The 18,228-nt window shown below is 37.1% G+C and overlaps 1 protein-coding gene across 1 annotated transcript in view; it reads left to right on the forward strand.

The window, feature by feature from the left end:
• Positions 1 to 18,228, forward strand: part of LOC141441190 (uncharacterized) — a 73,424-nt gene that overhangs the window by 50,950 nt on the left and 4,246 nt on the right. The window contains exon 8 of the mRNA XM_074105866.1: positions 17,626 to 17,762. Within this exon, the coding sequence (XP_073961967.1) occupies positions 17,626 to 17,762 (137 nt within the window). The remainder of the gene's footprint in view (positions 1 to 17,625; positions 17,763 to 18,228) is intronic.

Raw genomic sequence — 18,228 nt, forward strand, 5'->3', positions numbered from 1 at the left:
GTCCGACTCTGACGAATACACTTGCCTCACCGTCTTCAATCCTATCCCACAGGCAATACATGTCGAATTGCATTGGCAACGTTACCAAAAGAGTTGAGACCATAGATATGTTGCCGAAATAGACACTGTAAGCGCGAATTGTATCAGAAACGAGCGCGTGACATCTTAGTGTGTTACGGATGAACGAAAAGAGAGTACTATAATGGTTTTAAATTTGCGGGCTTACGTGCTTAAGAGACATTAACTACAAAAAATGTGCTGGATACCTACTCCTCGACAGTTTTTTTTCCAAACCGTTGGTTGAGTTTGAAGTTCATAAGTATGAGGGATGTATGTCCAACTTTGATATTTAACTTTTTTAAGACGATTTTCTCGTTTAATGAAAGAATGAAAGAAGACATTTATTCACATTGACACACAAATACTACAAAAAATCACAATAAACAGCAAACACAAATAAATCAAAAAAGTAAAACAAAAATGAAAATACACGACTTACCTTACCACCTATACCGTACATACTTAACTTAAGCAAAACTATTTAAGCATTATATATTTTTCGGAGTTTCGGGGCTTATGCTAAGTGCAATGAGGGCTATCGCGTATGAATTCGTCGCTAGAGGCGCTAGTGTAGCGTGAGGTCTCCGAAATGTCAAATCACATAGTTTTTGGGTGAGCTACGCGGGTTTATTTATAATTAGAATAATTTTGTGAATATTTTGCATTACCTGAAATTAATTATGGCAATTATGCGTTACAGGGCAATTGATCAATGTCTGTGTTTTGAGACAGTTTTGTCTTTCGGAAACTTTTGTCCTCCCTTTTTCCGAACAAAACGGGACTAGGTACGCAACACTGTGGTTGCTCGATATTTTTATGGTACGGTTATAGGTGTATTAAATATGATTTTAATCTAAACTTTGTTTTCACGACCGTAATAACAGACTTTGAAAAACACACTTCTAAACCTCATGCAACAGTGGCGCTATCTTGAAAGACAAAAAACGATAGCCCTCATTGCATTTTCTATCTCTCCAGTTAGTCTGCGCCTGGAACACTAACGACAAACGAGTCGACAGTAACGACGTTAACGTTACACCCGTTTCGTTACGTTAGTTTCGTTACACTAACGAGTTCGCAGTTTATCGGATGAGGCGTAATTACTTGCTGTAGTTTTGTGGAGTTTAGATGGCGATCGGAAAGAAATTGGAGATGTTTTTTGTTTTTACTTTTTTTAAATGAGTTTGAGTTTTCTCACGTCTTTGAAATAAAACTGTAAGACACAGACATTATCTTTACTAATATTATAAATGCAAAAGTGACTGTCTGTCTGTCTGCTACCTTTTCACGCTTAGCTCACTGGGCCGGTTTAGAAGAAGTTTAGTATGGGGATGAGTAGGTAGTTTGAGACCCTTAGAAGGACATAGGATACTTCCGGAAAATTATCATACATCCTGCTGGATGATGCGAAACAAATTCTTCACAGACGGAGTCACGGGCAACAGTTAGTTCGAAACAGGTCAGGCATACCTCGACTCGACTGCTAATGTGTGATTAGGGTTTTCACTTACTTTACTCTTCACTTCACTTACTTGACTCTGTAACTCTTTTGAGAGAAGGCCTGTGTCCAGCAATGGGACATAAACCTCGGACTGAGATAAAAAATAATGTATTTTGATACTTTTTAACTGTCCGTAAATTCGTCAGCATCCCCATGATTTCCCCATGTTTAAAAGTAGCCTATGTTAATCATGGGTATAGTGAGTGAGAGATTTTTTGGAATTGATTCAGAAATGTGGAGCTCTGGAGATTATCTTGTCCCCAAAATGCATGAACAGTCACCTGCATTAATATCTTCCACAGCGGAGCGTGCAAAAATATTTGACACGTCCTAACGGCTCTTGAAATAGAATCATGCCAGATATCTGTGCACGCTTTTTCGTGTCAGAGATATTGGTGCTGATGAGTTGGTGACTGTACGCATAAAACACAAACGAAGTAGAAAACAACCAACAAGTAGGTACAGTCAAGGGCAAAGATATCGACACGGCCAAAGTTGCAAAAATATGTATACACGGCCTTAATGTTAAGTGCATAAAGTCGTGTATACATATTTTTGTAACTTTGGCTGTACTAGATTTAACGCCGACTCTAGTCAGCGATAACAATTATCTAAAAAACAAACAACTATCATTTACAAACGTAACGAAATAACAGATCATTTAAATTAATTGTTACTTTAATTTATGTTAATGACCCTCATACGCGTCGGATGGTGGGATTGTGTTTCTTGGCAGCAGAAATGCCATTTCATTTAAACCCTTCCACAAGCGCTTTAATTAATACAATTTAAGCGCGTAATTAGAGGGCACACGTGAGCCTTTAGTGATGGGATCCATATCGATATCGATGTAAGCTTGACTTCCCCTAGATGGGGCAAAGGGCGTCCACAGTGCGTTTGCCTTCTGTCTTGAGGGTCTTGCTTGATTTCGCTCCAGGTTGAACCAATAAGCTTCGGTTCATCAATGATAATCCACCGCTAGGTTTCTTTTGGGCCACCACGTTTACAGTTTTATAATGATATGAAGTTTATTTTAATTAATATGATACTGGTTAATTGAATTAACATTTCTTCCTGTCTTCGATCCGTTTCTTTTGAAGTCCACCCTCAAGTCTAAAGTCTAAACGACAGTGACAAACAATTTCTATGCATCTATACAAAATCAGAGAGCGAGTCATTTGAAAACTTGAGGCCTAAAATTCAATCCACTCGTAATCATGGCCGCTGCACTGCGAAACATGAAGATGAAACAGTTCTGTAAAAAGCAGCAATTAGGAAACTATCGACATCAAGCTTGCGCGTCCCTTCTCCATTTGATAGACTCAACTGGCTCGTCTGCCGTTTTTTCCGTCAGCATTAATTTATGCCTTTTTTACGCAATAACGCTTAATAGGACTTTATTTATCACTTTAATTTTTCTAATTTGATAACTCTCGTGGCTTCTATTAAAATTTATGACGTGGCCGGGAAGATGCCGTCTCAATAACAATTTAAATGTGTAATTTGAACAAATGCGTTTCAATTATGGACTTGAGAACGGTCTTTATTTGTAGAGGTCCATTGAAGACACTGTTTTGATTTATAACTTAAAACACAAGCACATGAATTTAAAGTTATTATTCACTAGACTTTATCTGTGGCTTCGCATGCGTTAACCATTAGATTTGGCAGTTGAATTGAAATCCAGAGATTTGATTTTATTCCCACGGGAATCCCCAAAAATTAAATCGTGAATTTCATTAACTTTGCTCATAAAACAACGGTGCCAAATTTATTCATGATTTTATACCAAGCGGGTAAGATTTCGAGATATTATCCCGATCCCGTCGGAATACCGGGATAAAACGTAGTCTATGTGTTATTCCAGATCTCCATCTAACTATATAGCCTAACTAACCTAACATATTTAATCCAAATCCGTTGAGCCGTTTTAGCGTAAAGGAGAAACAAACATACACACCTACAGATATACTACTCACTAAGTTTTGCATTTATAGTACTTGTAGGATAAGTAAATACTAATGTTACTTCGTATCGCAAATCCCTTAAAAAGGTTGTAGTCGAAACAAAATATTAACAAGTCGAAATAAAGTTACAGCGCCATAATATAATGCATTTTTTAGTAATTAATGTCTTTTAGTAGTAATTTGAAAATTGAAACTTTAGACAGCCAGTGCACTATCTATAAAAATTTAACGATCGTTCTAGCCCATCGTCCCTTAACGGTTGTATGTAAGAAAAATTTAGTTTCTTCACATGGAAGCAAATGGAAGTAAACAGCCGTACGACTCCTTTAAGTTTAAAAGCTTCTTTGTCCTTAAATACAGTCTTATAGAGCTGCCTCTATAATTCTTCATAAATTTTATAACAATGCCGCTAACATCGTTTGTTCTAGCGGCTTACACGGAGGTAGGGGTTGCAGCGTTTTAAAAATGGCAGATATGATTACATAAACTTGCCCGTCTATCCCAGCCTACATACGTCCCACTGCTGGGCACAAGCCTCCTCTCAGAGCAAGAGGGCTTGGGTCATAGTTCCCACGCGGGCCCAGTGCGGATTGGGAACTTCACGCGCACCATTGTAATGCTTCGCAGGATAGTGCAGGTTTCCTCACGATGTTTTCCTTCACCGCAAAGCTCGTGGTAAATTTCAAATGTAATTCCGCACATGAATTTCGACAGATAGTTTGAGTCCCGGGGAAGGACATAGAATAGTTTTTATCCCGGAAAAATGTGTAGTTCCCGCGGGATAGTGAAAAGAGTCGCGGGTAACGGCTAGTCAAAAATGAATTATCCTCGACATAAAAATAAGACGTTTTGAAACATAAATACTTTTGAAACCTGTCTTTAACTAGGCCTTTTGACTTTGCCAGAGGGTAGGCAGCCCTAACCCCGCCTTTTTAAACCTGTAAGCAGTTTAAAGTCCGCGGGGAGCCGGTGCATTAGCGGCCGCGGATTGCGCAAATGTTATTATTTTCTACTCGGGATTACGCCCAGATTGACGACTGAACCTTTTTTTAGGGTTCTGGGATGTTTGAAAGAAGGATTATCATGTTTTAGGCATGTGAGTGTCACGACATCGAAAATTTGACTTGCCGTTCTTTTTGTAAGGTAAGTTGTACGTTGTTACCTTCGAAATTAGTTTTTAACAACATCACGCGACAAGAGTAGTCAAGTAACTTCAAATTCATAGAAAAAAATAGTCAAGAAACAACGATTGATATGAAATATGAAAAAGATATACGTTTTGTATCTCTTCGACCTAGAGACCTAGAGAGTGTACAAAAAGATATATTCATTCATCGCTGCTCTGCACCAGAACATGATGCCACTGACGAATGCGATGTCAGAGAGACGCAACGGGGCTATGCCGTTTTGCCACCTAAACAGTTTTTTAATATGTTTTTTTCTATTTATTATATGTTTGTTAGTCTGTGAATTATTTATTGTATGACCCATGTTACCCGAAATAAATGGTTTGATTATAACGAACTAGCCATGGAACGTGACAAACCTGACTTACCTGACAGTATTGACAATGAAAATTTTGTACCCCACTACATTTTCTTTGATAGTGCTTATTACTAGCTCTATCTTCGTAACCAACTAAAATAATTAATCAATAACTAATGTTCCTAAAAAAAATAATATTTAAATATCAGAACTAGTAGTTAGTTTGCGATTTTGTCATTGTTTTTATGTCTAAGTCTCTACACTCTTTACAAAATGCTCGGGGTCGTCAGTTGAGGATAGATAGCGCGCTTTAATGATAAATATTCTTTGAAAAATAGTGTGGTAGGTTCGTCTTACCTTCCATGATGCACTGCTAGAGTCCGGAGTTCATAGTTGGCAATACTGCCCTCCTAAGCCAAAAGGCGCTTTCTAAAAAAAACACTTTTCAGTTATTTATACCATGTGTGATGCAGATGGTCTTAAGCTAGCTACACACTAGTATTAAAACTCGAAAGTTTTTTTTGAGGTAGGTAGCGCCTTTCGGCTTAGGAGGGTAGAATAGAGAGTGCTGCTGCCCAATCTTGCATTAGGTCCCTTAGTCGCTTTTTACGACACACACGGAAAGAGAATGGGCACGTCCTTTTATTCTAAAATCGGGTACAGCACTGTTTTTTTTTTACTTTTCTCATGTTCACTGGTAAACGGGCACAAAGATCTGTAAAGACAATTGATATTTTCAAAAGAGCAAAACCTCAGACGTCAAAAGCCGATGCTACCCCAACTTTTCCAATTTTTAACCCCTGGGTTTCTAACATGACCCGCGGGGGGCTAATAGAGCTCTATTTGTATTGTCAGTTCGGATTATGTTATTAGATTTAATGCACTGAGATGATGCGCGGTTGTAATTTGTAGTTAAGATTTTGCTGCCGTGAGTTTTTTGAGTCGTTTTCGATTCAACAATTCAAGGTATTCAGGCTTTGAAAATTCCCCGGGGTTTCGACTGTCTCTTTCAAATTACAACATAGAACTTTTGCAAATTTTTTTCTGATCAGTCAAGATAATTACAAAAAAGTGGTGATGCTATCTGATGGTACTGATCTTCAGCAGAAACTAAGAAAATTAACAATAAAAAAAATAGAGAACCGCAATTAAAAACTTGAAATATGGTGTCATTTTTAAAGAGAAAACAAAAAGACCATCTGCCATCAGATGACCCAATTGATCGTTTGCCTCCTTCTCATAAAAAAAAAATAAAAAAAATGATGACGCTGTGAAGTGCCTTAAATTCGCAGATCAAAGATAAATGAGAATAGCCGATGTCTTGTTTTTCTAAAACTTTCTTTAAATAATAGAATAGGTAAATAAGTAAGCTTACCTAGCACCCTAGCACCCTGTATGGTGAACATATAATAACATTAGTAAGATTAAGTCTTACATATGTCAACCACACGCGGGACACTATCCTAGAGGGCGTTAGTTTATTTATTCGTCCGCGGCGACGCAACGCATTACCTGATTACGTACAGTCGGTTACATGTACTGAGGTGAGGCTGGGGCTACACGGAGGTGTAAGTAATATTAAATTATTTATTAGGTAACTGTTTTCTGCGACTCGTCTAAAGATCTAAAATTTCGTATTTAGGATAGGTTAGGTTATTTATTTTTAAGGTGCAAAGAGGTACCTACTTTATAAATAATTAGATTGAGCGTAGGTACAAATGAATGAAAATGGCCGAGATACGATGCATAACTACTTAATTTTTTGGCGTATTTCCATGCCATTCAGTATGACTAGAAAGGGCAAGTTAGTAACTAACTGCATCTGGGCCCCGTGTGCCCCGGCGCTACCCGCGACCGTAATTCCGCAAATGGCCGTAACTCGAGCCGGCACGGTTTAAAATTGAAATTTATATGCGCACATTATACATGAGCCGGATTACCCCCGGCGGCCGGGGATAGTGCGGGGTCGTCTTAAGGCGACTTTTTAGAAGATTAGAAGCGAAATGTTCACTGAAAATGGCATATAATTCCACCAATGTACATATTGTTTTACACAGTGTTCGGCACTCTTCTGACAGTAGTGTTTTTTATCCTTTATATTAAAGGGAAAGGTCACGCCATACAGATTTCTCACAGACAGATTTAGCCTGGTGATTGAAGTCCGAATGAAGCTAATAGAAGGTGTATTTAATTTATGCATCCAAGCGATATAGAACATAATGTCATGTCATGCGTCGTACCTAGTAGGTCATCTATTCGGTGACTAGGTATAGGTGGCGCTCATTGTCAAGACTATCAAGATTATTTATTATGTTCATTAATAACCTCGGTTTTTTTATTGTGGCATCTACCACAAACCACAACAATAAGGCAACATACTTATTAACTATTCCGATAATTATCTGGCTATACAGCAAAGTAACGTGTATCGTAATAGTTGTTACGTGTAATAATCATTGATAATTATTCTGTGTAGGCCTGGTGCCGCCAGGGTCACTACAACACTTGTCTTAATGCTGAATTAAAACTAGGGACTATGTTTACGTCGATGACATGATTGTAGCCTGCATCATTTGTACAGTGCAAAAGCTAGAAACTCTTTAATAAGCTTGCAACGGCGACTTACTATACTCATTACGTACCTAGAAGGTTTCCTAATCAATTCTCAATTTGCATTGCCATACAACGAGGAAATGCAGCCAGCTTTATGGGCACCCTGCCCATTGCCCAATAGCAGCGATCGCGGTAGTACTTGTAAATATAGGTTTTAAGCTTATATAATAAGTTAGTTTTAGTTCTATTTTTGTTTGTTTTTGCAATCATGTATTATTATTTGTTGTATGTGTTAATTAAGTTTATTACTAATATTGACAAAAACGTAAAAAAATTGCAAACCTCGTGTTTTGTCTGCAGTAGGTTAAAAATATTAAGTAAACAATCTATCCTTTAAGTGCAGACGAAGCCTAATTCGAGCGGACGAGGCGATTACACCGATTAAATATTCATTAACGAATTTTCTTTTTAAAAGCTGAAAAAAATGGCGTAAGGAGAAAATTGGCAATTAGGCCCTCCCGCCTTCTACCTCCATTCAGAATTAAATTTGCTTCAAGGAATGTATAAAGCGAAGTGAGTGTCGGGATGTTTAACGAATGATACAATTTAAACGTCTGGTGAACATTCGTTTAATATTGAACATGTAAATTTCTTTGTCTAAGGCGAGCGGGTGAGGTCTACTTAGATCTAAGATGTGTTCATGTTTTTTAGGGTTCCGTAGCCAAAATGGCAAAAACGGAACCCTTATAGTTTCGCCGTGTCTGTCTGTCTGTCCGTCCGCGGCTTTGCTCAGAGACTATCAATGCTAGACAGCTGTAATTTTGCATGAACATATATGTAAACTATGCCGACAAAAGGTTACAATAAATAGACGTAAAGTGGGGGTGATTTTTTTTCATTTCTCCTTGAAGTGTGGGGTATCGTTGGATAGGTCTTTTAAAACCATTAGGGGGTTGTGAAAACGATTTTCCGATTCAATGATTTGTTTTCAAAATATTCAACTTTAAAGTGCAAATTTTCATTAAAATCGACAATCCACTGGGTGGAAAAATTTGAAAAAAATTAGGATGGAAACAAGGAAAACTATAACGGTTAAGTTTTCTTGAGAATTATTAGTAGTTTAAGAGTAAATAGCAGCCTAAGGTATAAAATATACCTAAACTTGGAATATTCCGTACAAAATACGAAATCCTTACAAAAATATTTCTTAATTTTTTCGTAATGGCTACGGAACCCTATTTCAGGCGTGTCCGAAACGCTCTTGGCCGGTTTTTATATTTTGTATCGTATTTTCAATTGGAATTTGATTCCTTTGGCGAGTAAGTCGGTAAGAGATTGTTTTTCTTTTATTTCTTTCTTGTACAACATTTTTACCCATAAACGAATCTGTGTTTAGTGAGTTTAGTCAAAACAGCGGTTAGACAAGACAGGTCGGTAGATTAGTTAAAAATAATGATGAACTATAAATCCGACTAATCCCACTACCCTATATAAAAATGTACTCTGTGCCCACTAATATTATTTACTAGCTGTTGCCCGCTGTTTCGTATTGGATTTTCTTCTTACTCTTTCAAGCAAAAACTACTGAACGGATTTGCATGAAATTTGGCAACTTAATATATATGCTACTTTTATCCCGAAATAATTTATTGGTTGCTGTGGGATAAAAAAGGTTCATTTTAATTTATACAATTCGCGCTAGCGTAGGACGTATGGATGGGGCAGTTTCTACTCTTTCACGCAAAAAGATTTTGCGCAAATTTGGCAACTTAATATATATGCTACTTTTATCAAAACGTTTATTCTGGGATAAAAAAGGTTGAAATTTACATACTAATTCAGCGCTAGCGAAGTCACGGGTAAAAGGCAGTTCGTAATAAATTAAAGATTTTGCGCAAAAAAAAATTGAAAATGGAGCGACTTCAGAATCAAAACGCTTATTCTGTAAGTCGCAAAGGGCTCTTTTTAAACTACCCCCAAAATCGAAAAAATCGTTTTTATTGCTAAGAAATTCGAAACCACTGCTGTATAATATTTTCCTAAGGGTTTCACGGCATCCTTTAAAACCAATTGCTTCTTTAAGTCTCGGGACTTGTTTTTTTTGCGCATTTAAATTCATTTAATTTATTTCTTATAGCAAAAATATCAAAATCATCTAAGCCGGGCTAGAATGACAATATGCCAATTTTGACAGTCCCTAAAATAATACCAGATTAAAGTTTCGTAAAAATGCGTGGACGGTCTTTACCTGGCCAGAGTCTACTAATCTGGGAGCACGGCAGTGGCCCCGCCAAGTCGAGCAAAACAAAACAAAAAGCACGGCCGTAGGTACCATACTTTTCTCGAAGCCATTCAGGCTATTTTCAACATATACTATTCTTTTTTTTTAACCACAGAACTCAGTATTCTATATAAAAATTGCTGAAGTTTTTATACAGGTATTTAATTCAGTTTATTCCAAAGCCACTTAGTTTATTTTCAAAGTTTTTCCTAATTCATTTAATTACTAAACCCCACGCTAAGTTACGAGTACACTATCCCAATCAAACACTGCCTTTGATGCTGAATAAATGATCAAATGTAACGTAACAGAATACACACTTGCTTCACAAATGAAAATTAATTATGCAACGTGATAAATTGACAGTAATTACATGCAGGGGTGTAGAAGGGGTAGGAAATGCTCCCTTAGTACGGCGTGTGACCGTAAGGACCTGATATGATATGCGATGGAAAATTTGGCAGTCTGATGATAAAAGCTAATGTCTAATGGTCTATTAATAACCGTTATAAGACCTTATTATTAATTTATTGTAATTTTGCTTGTATAGTAATATATTATTTTGGTACTGTTGATATAACTTGGAATTCTAATCGTTTTCACCACTTGTTTCTGACACGCGGTATAAAACATCAGCGCGACTATGCGGCTTTTTTATACAGGTTCCATACCCATACCTAAAAAGGCTCATAAGGTGAAGTATTTTTACTGTTAAACTTGGGGAAAACTAATTTTATACCCAAAATATTGGCACTCTAGGCTCAGGTGCTAAAATATTTCGTTCGAAATAAGTGTTTTTGTTTCCTCTATGATTCGTCAAAAATATAATTGGACTTTCAAAAGGTATCGTACCTAACTCCTTTAACCCTTTTCTTGGCAAGTTGAAACAAGTTACTAAATTCAAGCCTCGTTGGATTTTTGTAGAGCTAACAAAAATAACTTTAAAAAAGTACAAAAAGATGATCTAAAGTTATGCTACATATATGATTCAATGCCAAGAAAAGGGTTAAAGCTAACTAAAAACCCATATAAAATTAGTTAATAGATAAGTACGTCAAGCTTGTGAAATTCTGTGCAGTTGCCTATTTCGTGCCTTAACCATCTTCACATTTACGTCGTAATTTGTAGCACAACGAGGTGCCGTAACGTTGTTCTCCACGTAACTATATCGCATTTAAGATGCTAAGTACGTGCCACAACGTAACACTACATATACTCTAGCGATACATAGTTCGGGGCTGTGTCGCCGGATGTCGCTATAATCAGTTAATTGCATGAATAATTGAGCGAACCTGCGCTAATACTGCAAATACCTATGGCAAGGGTGCGATATGCCTACTCGGTGTCACGTATAGTATCGGTATGAATGCCTAACTGCTGTTACCTTTTAATTGACGCTTAAAGCAGCTCGCTTTGTTAAGCATCTGACGTGGCGTGGCACGATGTTAACGTGGCGCAATGTTGTCGTACAAAATTAGCATGTGTGAATTCACTTTGTTTACATAAAAATGAATTAACAATAAGTTTCTGTTAAAAGTTAAACATTAAGACAAGACTTTTTTTAATTTGCTAACTACATGCAACTTACATATGAGTATGTACTTATACCAAATTTCAAGTCAATCCGACTACTGTAAGTGGGTCATAATTAACCTACAAGATTAACCCAACAATAACAAAAATGTTAAAAAAAACAACAAAAAGGGCAAGTTAAACAAAAGCTTTGTAAAAACGCGTCAACCACGCCGCATCTTTCAACGTTCGTCGAAAAGCGTTTGTTTTATTTCGTTTGAGCACAAAATGTGAATAGGTTAGGCTAGCAAGTAGTACATAAAGGCTATGACTGATAGTACAGGATCAGCGGGGCTGATTACTTACCCTTACCACGTCACATCTTTCAGATAAAATGGTCAGCTAGACGCCAAGACAATATCGCGGCACGACAGTCCCTTTAGCAGCAAAGGTCAAGCGTTCGAGGTAACGAAGCGCGTCTTCATTAATTGCTTACAGCGCCATCTGCCTTGAGGAGCTAACATGAATATTCAAACGAATTGAATTGTACGAGGTCCACAAAGGGAATCAATTTGATCCTTAATGTGCTTTAGTAGTTTTGATTAATAAATGAACGTCGGAGTGCCGGTGATTTGCATTTTGACGTTTGTTTTCGGCGCGGAGGTCTGTTTGGAATTTCAGATCGTGAACAGAAACAGAATTAGATGATTAAAGATTATGAAAAGATTTGTACAATCAGAATGTTACTTCGTAAAATTGACTAAAACTAGACTACTTAGATAGGTATATGGGTTACTTAGATTAAGTCTTAGAGGGCCTAAGCAGTGAAGAGTACAGTTACGTTACAATAATAATAATAATAATAAAAGTAAATTATTGATATATTCAGACAATTATACATCCACTTTGTTAGTAAAAAACATACAAATAGCTTATCATCTATTGTTAGTGGGTATATATAGGTAGAGTCATTCACGATGACGCGTGCCGTTGTTCTTATTAATGTCATTAATGTCTAATTTTGTCAAAGTCACGCGTCTTCGTGGATAGCACTAGGTATACGAGTAACATGTCTGTCTCTACCCCATGGACAAAGATGAATACAACGTGTTAATTAGGGTATTTCTAACCTATGTACTTACAAAGCCTCATACCAAACGCCACAGAAAATGGAGAAATTACTGATTCACGAGTTAATACTTCAAAACAGCCTGTATGTAAATACAGAATAAAATATTTTTTCACTTCTCATGCTCGTAAATTTCATGTTTTTATGCTGGATCTAGGCGACATAAAATGACTTTTTATGCTCTAGTGCATAAAGTAAAATCTTCGTCTAAGACCAAGGAATCAGGAGAACAGCCACAAACAAAGAAGTATCTAGATATTTTTTTAATAATTTTTATTTTAATGTTAAACTTAAAATCAATAAAAAAAAACAATTAAACTAAAAAAAATAATGATATAGCAATGCATAAAAAATAAAAGGTAACTAGTAAGAGAACAATTTTTTCCACTCTTGCTATTTAATTTCCTCTCAATCGAAGTGAAAAACAGTGTAAAACTCGAGCATTAAACCAAGTTTCCCCTCGACGTGTCTATATCCACCCTCGTCGTACCGGCTCGTGTGGCTATATGAACGCCTCGGGTAAAATGCTTTTGTTGTACAATCTACTATTTTATATTCATGTAATCAAATAATTTACAATATTAGAACATTCCTGAAAAGGAACTCTACTCGGGATTCCGGTCATTGTCCAAAGAGTAGAGTAGAGACACGTTTTATAGGTACCTACAGTCGGTGCTCTAACATAAGTACCTACCTATCCACATATCTATACAAATGGTATGAAAAAGTGGATAAATAATTTAGGGAACCGACCGTACCATGTACGGATAATGGTAGTGTTTTAGAAAAGTTTACAGACAGAATCTGAATTAAGGGGGAGTTAAGATTTCGTTAAGCATGCGTTAAGAGTTAAGCGTGGCGTTAGCGGGCGTGACAATCTGACGTCGCGCCACGCGTGGCGTCCGATTTTAGAAATCGACCAATGATATAACCTTTCGAAAAAAACAACAAACTTAAATTTTTCGACCAATCAATAAAATCAAACAATACCAATTTCGCCATTTTCTAATGGATTTTCATAGGTGTAGTTTCAATAAGTATCTGAACGTGTGGCGACGACTTAAAATTATTTTTAATCACTATACTTACACATAATATTTGTCAATGACTTGTTTAAAAAAACGAGTTTACCAAAGAAATAAAAGTCTAGGCTTACATCCAATCTTCCTAATGACATTGTACATAAAAAAACAAAAACAACCATTTGTATGTTACCCGCCAACACGTGCGATTCTTGGATAAATTTATCGTTACATAATGTATCAGCTACCACGCTAACAAGTTACAAATTCCGACATGAAAGACCCTTTTAACATTATTTAGCAACCTTCCCTAACCTCAAAAAGCAAATGCAATAAATAGAACAACATCGAAAGCGTAGAGATAAAATCAAAGTACTTTAGAGGCGACATATTTAATTTGGCTCGTGGCCCGGCATCAGTCTGAGTCACAAGCGACAGCGACGCGGGGGCATCAATTATTTAAATTCCAGACACTATACTATGTACCTGAATCATGTTTATAAGATAAAAATGGTACCTCGCTGAGCTTTTCGTATGCTAATTTATTTGAATTATTTTAAAAGCTACGTTTGAAAGTAATTTGTTGAATGCAAATAATACCAGATTTTTGTTTTATTAGACCGGTTAGATCATTTCCCCAAAATCGTTATTTCCTAGTAGCAAAGTTCGCGTTTTTTCCCAAAACCTTTTTTTCCCAATATCCTTTTTACTAAAGCTTATTTTCACAGTAGCGATTTTTCCAGTCAGAGTCGACACAGGCACAGTGTCGACGGAGCTCCGCTCGCGCGAAGCTCCTACTTTTGGGTAGTTTTGGCCCTTGGGGCCGATGCAAACTTAACATAGCCTAAACGTATCTGTTTCTGTGTCGATTCTGATGGGAAAAAAACGTTACTGTGAAAATAAGCTTCAGTAAAAAGCATACTGAAAAAAAAGAATTTGGGAAAAAATGCGAATGGAAATTTTGCTACTAGAAAATAACGATTTTGCGGAAATGATTTTCCAACCCCTTGTCTAATACGTCATTATTAATATATCTCTTCTTTTCTATCTCATGTCATAATTTATACATTTTCTCGTTAGTTTTACTTAACACTATTACGAGATAGAAATCAGTGCTTCAGATTATGTGTATGTATTTTTACAAGAATGAATATGTATGGGAAAATCATGATAATAGTTGGCAATCTAATTTATTACTGCCAATATTAGTGTTCTGTCACTCGTAACACTGCGTACACTTTTACTCTATATTTTTTTAAACTAATACCTATGACGCGTCAAAACGAAATAACATCACCTTTCTAGAATTTATGCTGCATTTCATTACACTAGCGAATATTGAGTCTAAGTCAGAAGTGGAAAGCGTAGTACATTGTACCTACACATATGACCTTTATTTAATGCATGCCTGTATGAATTTCATATTTAAATTTGTTCAGTCCTAAAACTAACCATCTGCAAAAGTCGACAAATATTTATTTCATTAACTGTAGGCTACCCAATAGTACCTAGTATGTTTTAGTCATAAATTAACTTCTTAACTGTAAGTTAGTATGATTGAAAACTAGCCAACCTAGTTTCCAACTAGGCCTCCCTATATTATTGTCATTTAGTATGATGATTACAGCATTAAAGTCACAACGAACGAAGTCAATCCATGCAACTACGTCCTCGTCGCTATACAACGCTTCGATAAACCACTGGTTCTTTTCTTACGTATTGACAGTTGTCATCCATCTGTGAGTGTACTCACACCGCCAGCAGTGGGTCAGCTGGAAGGGGTTGTTAAACGCGAGTATCGGATGTGTTACGTAGTAATTATGTACTCTGTGACTAAGCTCTATTTTCACTACATCACGTCATCATACCCAACTAACAGCCTACAATCTTTTGAACGTTGATCGCCTACGCTCCCGCTCCCTCTGCAACTCGTGGCTCACTCCAGACGCTCCACATCAACTATGCACAGAGGGAATGGGCGAGCAGCGCGACACCTCGTTATTTCATTGTCTGCAGCCTGAACTGAGCTAACTGGATCTAAGCTTGTTTGCTATACCGTTAACTGTTATTTCAGAAGATTGGTACACTACAATTGCTACAGGAACTACTCTGCTACTACTTACGCAGTTTTTTTTATCACATGTTCATCCTCTAGACTGGAAGACCTCTCTTAGTGAATCTGTGATGATATGTTATTTTTAGGGTTCTCTATTGGATGGCATACAATTATTTGTAATATTATTGTTACGCATACTTAATTGCTTTTAGCCGAATTAGCGATGTGCATACAAAACATTACACGCATATTTTTTTACGCATAAAATTAAAATGCATAAATACAGACAGCATCATCTTCATGAAGACTAACGTCAAATAGCATAAATACAAAAAGTCATAATAATAAATTTGCATCATTACAAAGTGCATAACCACAATCACGAGTCTGATTTGCTTGGGCGCTTCGCGCCTGGATATCATACTAACCTAACCTAACCTAATTATTTGTTGTTCATTTCTAAGAAATAAGCAATAGCCCAAACAATAATATGCATAATGTGTATTAGTCTAATACAAATTAGTCCAACTGAAATTATTCTAATAGCTTAATATGCCAAAAAGTAGTAGGCCGAAGTATTACTATGCAACAGTACCTACTATTATGCCAAATCAATTATGCGAAACAATAATAGTCTAAAAAAATTATGCGATTGAAGGGATCCCTATTTTTACTCAAATGTATATTTGAATTCGTCTGAATCTCACAGTACCTACTTCTGTACAAAAACTTACTCGTGTATGGCTTTACCATCCTCATCATATAATGTGGTCCTTACCATATTATACTTACCATCAGGCGAGTACTTGTATCTTTTTTGACTTTTTTATATGTATACTAATACATTCTTTATAAAGATTTTTGTCATTATCTTACTCGTTAATCTTGCCGCCAAGCACCAGTGCTAGCGCGCCTGTGTAGCGTAGCGAATGAAACATTTTGTGAAATTATCGGCACTCGATGTTTTTTTATCTTAGCCCCCTAGGTCAGCAACGCATCCGTTACCCTCTTAATGTGGCAGGTGCCTATATATGGTGCTTACTTACCATCAGTTGACCATCTCGTTTGCTACCCGCTCTAACAAAAAAGATGCAAGAAACTATCTATAATGTTTTAAAGCCCTACACAATCTATATAGGTATAGGTTAGAGTATACCTACAAGACTTTGCATTCCTTAACGTAATAAGGCGTGGCTCACTCGCGGACGGTTGGCTGGTCACAGCGAGGGTGTCGCTCCCCCTTAAATAAAACATGCCATTCATCGATCGGCGCGGATTGGGCTCGGATAAGTGTGATGACACATGTGTGGCCCGCCTTAGACCTTTCTATGCCTCGTGGGATATGAAATCAGTATACTTAAAATCTCTTTCCGAAGAAATTTCAATGGATATTTTTTATAGTTAAAGAAGTCTACTCTAAAACTTCCTATAGTAAAGTAAAGCCAGTATGACGTGTCATGCTTAAAAGGCGTAGCACTTGCTACGAGTTCGTAGCGCTACGATAGCTACGTAGCTACGACGTAGCGTTTGTCTAAAAATCCATTTGGAAGCCCTTTCTGTGAATCCTTTGTGTGTATTGTACTGCGTTATTACATACATATACCTCGTATGTTTAAGACACGGATCCGTGTCAAATTTAAGGCTATCTTTTTTAAAAAAATGTGATTATTAAAACAGATGAGACTAGAATTCAGTTATAATTCCCGCATACATAAATCACATAGGTACATAGTACATATGATTAAGAATAAAAATAATAGAAAATTACAGCCCTTACCTACTTAAAACATTTTGTCAAAAGATCTAAAATTTAATTGGGACGGTTATTTTGTAGCAACACAGATTTTACCATCTTCGGAATAGTATTTACGTTTTTGAGAATCATCCCTTGATCGGCCAAACTACCTATGTTGAAAAAAAAAACTAAATACAATAAAGACTTTTACAATACAATACAATACAGCTAGATACAGGCACCAATCAGTTGCTTCCAAGTGCCTGCTTGATAATTTGAATAGTTAATAATAATGTTAAATTCAAAATATTTCCATTGTTGCAGCTCAAGCACGTACCGTGCGTCGCCGGGGTCCGCGGCGGGGGACGCGCCCCCCGCGCCACCCCTCTTCCTACCACCGCATCTATCGCACCTTTCGCAACACCTTAACCATCTGTCACAGCCTTTCTTCCCTTTAAAAGGTGAGTACCCTACTGCTGGCAAAAAGTGACAGCTATTGCCTATCGGAAGTGGAACCCCTTCCACTACTACCGTGGACGTACCCTTTCCTCATGCCAGTATGAGTTGTCATTATTATCGCCTAACTATATTTAAGTATCGAATCAGAAACGAGGAGATACGTAGAAGAACGGAGGTTACCGACATAGCCAAGTGAATTAAATTGTTGAAGTGGTAAGGGGCAGGTAGCAAGAACATAGCCGTTAGGGGCGAAAAATTCACGAATGGATACCGCGGATCAGCAAACGCAGTTTAGGACGTCCACCAACAAGATGGACGGGTGACCTGGTTAAAGCCGCATGTTCACGGTGGACGCAGGCCGCTTCTAACCGAAGCAACTGGAGGTCTATGGGGGAGGCAATAGACGTCCTACAGCTGATATGATGATGATGAATGAAAGTATAAAATTACAGCTCTACCTAAGTTGAT

Source organism: Choristoneura fumiferana, chromosome 23 (assembly GCF_025370935.1).
Source record: "Choristoneura fumiferana chromosome 23, NRCan_CFum_1, whole genome shotgun sequence".
In the NCBI taxonomy this organism is placed as follows: Eukaryota; Metazoa; Arthropoda; class Insecta; order Lepidoptera; family Tortricidae; genus Choristoneura; species Choristoneura fumiferana.